The sequence below is a fragment of the Orycteropus afer genome, unplaced genomic scaffold, assembly GCF_000298275.1.
Source record: "Orycteropus afer afer isolate SDZICR_OR568_19922 unplaced genomic scaffold, OryAfe1.0 scaffold00222, whole genome shotgun sequence".
NCBI classification, from domain to species: domain Eukaryota; kingdom Metazoa; phylum Chordata; class Mammalia; order Tubulidentata; family Orycteropodidae; genus Orycteropus; species Orycteropus afer.
The window spans coordinates 1,282,719-1,287,569 of NW_006921809.1; the positions used below are offsets into that span (position 1 = coordinate 1,282,719).

At 35.7% G+C, this 4,851-nt stretch overlaps 1 protein-coding gene across 1 annotated transcript in view; it reads left to right on the plus strand.

Moving 5' to 3' along the window:
• The window catches only part of OSGIN2 (oxidative stress induced growth inhibitor family member 2), a 19,962-nt gene that overhangs the window by 10,168 nt on the left and 4,943 nt on the right, over window positions 1-4,851 (plus strand). Inside the window, exons 3-4 of the mRNA XM_007948738.1 lie at window positions 949-1,085; window positions 1,772-1,963. Coding sequence (XP_007946929.1) covers window positions 949-1,085; window positions 1,772-1,963 — 329 coding nt within the window. The remainder of the gene's footprint in view (window positions 1-948; window positions 1,086-1,771; window positions 1,964-4,851) is intronic.

The following is a 4,851-nucleotide window of genomic DNA, read 5'->3' on the forward strand; positions in this document are numbered from 1 at the left end:
GCTTTGCAACATTGTATGTAGTATCTATTACTAATGATAAGATACACAAAAATAAATAATGATAGTTGTCAGTGCAGTTCATCATAACTAGAATACATCATAAGTCAGAGACTACCTATACATAAACAGAAGTAGGAAAACTTACAAAGATCAACAAGAGATCCAATTTGGTTTTAATTAAAGATATAAACCTATCGGAAAGCACTATCAGGAGATGAGGCTGGAAAGACGGTTAAGACCAGAATGTGGAGAGAACACTGGTAATCAAAAATAAGCATTTAAGACCTTTCATACAGAGAGGTAACATGATAAAGGCTGTTTGGGTGTGTTACCAAAACCCTCAGAATGTATTACATAGAGTGATTGAGGAGTGGGTGCATCTTGAGGAGGAAAAATTGAAGCAGACTTTGGTCTTGGTGAAGGTACAGGAGGGAGAATAACAAAGACAACTGACCGAATCTAAATATCTGAATATCTAAAATCTGAATCTAAAAATCTGAATATCTAAATAGATTTAGAACCTGCACCTGATTAACTTAGGAGGTTGCTAGTATCATGCTTTCCTGAGGGGTTTAAAGAAGAGGGCTCTTGGGTTTGCTTGTAAACATGATTTTGCTTCCATTATTACTGGGTCAGTCAGGTGGAATAAAGAAATATAGGATATGTTTTTGGGAAAGAGGTCAGCTTAGGCATATAATTTTGGAAGTCAACACCATAGAGAGTCTTGAATTGTTGAAAGTTGAGGCGTTGAGTAGATTAAACTCCCAACAGAAAGCAGGAGAGGAGAAGGTAAAGGTCATAATCTGGTTTTAAGAGATTAAGGAAGGATAATGTATGAAAACCATCGAAGAAATAGGAGAAAAGCCAAAGAACAAGAGTGCTAAGACCCGTACTGTCCTCCTCATCATCATTTTTGTTTTTGTTATTATTATTACTTTTTTTTAATAGGAAATGGACCATCAGGGATTTGCCTTTCCTATATGTTATCAGGCTACAGACCATATTTATCATCAGAAGCAATACATCCAAATACAGTCTTACTTAGTAAATTAGAAGAAGCAAGACATCTTTCCATTGTTGATCAGGTATTTATTACATATCATTTTATTTTAATTTTTTAATGAGAGAACAGGGAGCTCTGGTAGCATAGTGCCTAAGGCACTTGACTGCTAACCAGAAGGCTGGCAGTTCAAACCCACCAGCCCTCCTTGGAAGGAAAATGGGGCAATCTACTTCCGTAGTGATACTGCCTCGGAAACCCAAAGAGGGGTCACTGTGAGTCAGGTCTGACTCGACAGCACATAACAACAACAAGAGAACAAGATTAATATCATATTTATATAAGTATTATGTTTCTACTTGCAAATCCTTTATTCTGAATTAACACTTTCCATTTCCACTATATTATTTTAGATTAATAAATATCTTTTACTAAATCACTTCTGTTGATTTTCTTAAATTGATAAGAGCAGAATTCCTCAAATTATTTCCTGATAGATTTTTAATAGGTGCCCCAGCTTGGGAAATGCTTCTTTTTATTACTGAAGTGTCCCAGTAGACATTCAGATACTGAAGGCTCTTGATGTTTTACAGTACAAAGCTCTAGTTAGCTTTGTTGAAACTCTGCCTTTTCCTTATTGATTTGTCCAAAGAATCTCTATCAAGATTTCAAGGAAATGTTGGCTTAGAGTAATGGTTTTCACTATTATCATACCTGTTTTGTCCCTTTTCTAAACTCTATCTGCCTTTTTTTTTTTTTAAATTAATTCAGGACTTAGAATACTTGTCTGAAGGCCTTGAGGGCCGATCATCTAATCCAGTTGCAGTACTTTTTGATACACTTCTTCATCCAGATGCTGACTTTGGTTATGATTATCCATCTGTTTTGCATTGGAAATTAGAACAACATCACTATATCCCTCACTTAGTTCTTGGTAAAGGTCCTCCTGGTGGAGCTTGGCATGTGAGTATTTTGTCCTAACTTGTTTCTATATATAAATTATTATATGTCATCTTGATAAGAGCAACTTGATTCTTACTATGATAATACCATTGTATATGATATTTTACTACATTTTTATCTAAGAAAAATTATAATGCAATTCATTTCATTAAATGTGGGTTGATTACTAGTAGTAGAAGTTCTGGTGGCATAGTACCTAAGGCATTTGACTGCTAACCAGAAAGTTAGTGGTTCAAACCCGCCAGCCACTCTGGAAGACTGGGCAATCTACTTCCATAAAGATTTACCACCTCAGAAACCCAAAAGGGGTAGCTATGAGTCGAAATCAACTTGATTACTAATTTAGCCTTAGAATAAGTGTATCTATTATTTTTTAAGGAGCTCTGGTGGCGTAGTGCCTAAGGCATTTGACCACTAACCAGAAGGCTGGTGATTCAAACCCACCAGCCACTCCTCGGAAGGAAGATTGGGCAATCTACTTCTGTAGTGATATTGTTTCGGAAACCCAAGGAGGGGTTGCTGTGAGTCAGATCCGACTCTATGGCAGTGGTTGCAGTTGTGGTTATTATTTTTTAAGAATTATATGAAAACATTTTAGGAATGTTCTACGTAGTAAAAAATTGAAAATTCAAATTACTCAATTTAGAGTTTATAAAATCTCACACATCATTTCAAATCAGTTTGCATTATTACCCTACATTTTCAAAGCTTTATATGAAAAATGTAGTGTAAAAGAAAGAGGTCTTTTTAAACTGAAGAACTACTACATTGAGGATTTACTCAATTGCATGTCATTAGATAACTGGCAACTAATAATTATTTTTTATTCCTGTGTGCTCAGCAGTTAACAAAGTATTTAACGTATAGTGAACATTTGGTGTACAAATAAATGTTAAATATTTTTCCAATGATTTGAAATTTAGACTTCATAGAAACTTTAACTTACTATTAAATATCAAATTTTTGGTCCAAACTTCCATTGTATATTCCTATATTACTACAGTGTTATACATTCAAAGATTGGTTACATTAAAATTATCAAGTGACTGTTTCAGGGGTACTAGAAAACCTTCCTTAATTAAGTACATAACTTAACCTTTTTAAATCTTGATTCCTTTTATTATAATGCATTTACAGCTACCAGGTTATCTCTGCTTTTTAGTATAAATATTTATATTTATTAATGAGTAGCATTCTTAATAAAACTAGATTTCTTGGAAAAGCTATAATGCATATTTTTTTAGGGTTTTGTATAGTCTCCCTAAATTCATGAAGTTTTTATTATATTACATTTTTCTATCTAGAAAAATATGTAGGCAATAATGAAGCTCTGTGTAACTCCCTATCTTCCACTAATGCATAGGAAAGTTAAAGTATGGATAAGTTGTGATTACTAAAAACGTTTGAGTTAGTGGTATATACCTAAAACTTTCTGAGCTTTTCTGAGCATTTATTATATCCACTAGAAAAGCAATATTAAGTTGAGCTCCAATCCTTTTGTCACGCTTCACCTTCATGAATTTCCCTTATTCTTACATTGCTTGTCTGTAGGACCATTTACCTGCTTATGGAGCCCTCTCCCCTCCATGCTTCACATATAGCCTTGGTCACGATCCAAGATGTAACCTCCTTAAATCCTCTGTTCCCACTCACACTCATCCTTGTATAGTTCTCTCTTTTGTTATCTAAGTTCTCACTCTTCTCCCTCCCAAACTTTCCAGTTACGTCCTCTTGTTCCCCAGTTAGTGGAAAACATCTCACTTACATCCTTACCCATTTTGGCCATATGCTTCTAGTCCCTTCTTTGAAAGCTTGCTCTTTTCTGAAGATACCTCTCCTCACGTAGCTCTCTGAAATGGAGCCTATAATCTCATCCTGTAAGATTGGCTGGTGAGGTTAGTGTTCTCCTTACTCCTTGTTGCTTTATGTAAAAGCTTCTGTTTCTTTGGACAGACCATGTAATTTTCTAACTTCTCTACCATTCCAGGCTGTCCCCATCAATTACTAAATCATGTAACACCTAATTCATGGTCTTCCATTATATCTCATTTTATCATCACCTTAAATGACCTTAACTCTACTAAGTGACTCAGAACCAACACTTTAACCTCTTAGTCCCTTAGTCTCATGTCCAGTGACTTTCTCTTCTATTCTTCATGAGCTGCTAATTATAGTGGCTCCCCTGCAGGTCTTATCTTTCACAACTTCTCATTAGTGAAAAACTAAATTTGAAAATATTTTATTTTCTGAACACTACATCCTCAGCACCTAATCTTCAAACAGAAAGTGCACTTCAGGCCCTGATCTTTACCTTCTTACCTACCCAGTTTAGGTTCTAGAGTCCATTGAACTATTCTCCTTAATTCCTTTGATCCATTGTCTTTCCATCATGTGGTCTTTTGGGAGGGGGGTGAAGAATTTCTCTTATCAGTTTATCTCTGCCTATAAATAGGTTGTCTTATTTATCTTTCCTGACCTTTGCATCATTTGACAGTGTTGATGTCCTTGGATTCTCTGAAGCTTCAGTCTTTATCTTCCTGTTTGGTCATTCTTTAAATTACATTTGTGGACTTTTGTGCTTCATACTGTCTCTTTAAAAATGTGCTCTTCCAGACTGTACCCCCAAGCCAAGGTCTTTCTGATAATCTTCATTCTCTCTGGGTTAATTTATCTACTTCTGTGACTCATACAAATGGGGTGATTCCCAAATCAAGATCTCTGACACTAGATACATCTCATGATCATTCCTGTTGTTGTTGTTGTTGTTATGTGCCATCGAGAGTCAGCCCTGACTCATAGCGACCCCTCCTTGGGTTTCCGAGGCAGTATCACTATGGAAGTAGGATTGCCCAGCCTTCCTTCCGAGAAGTGGCTGGTGGGTTTGAACC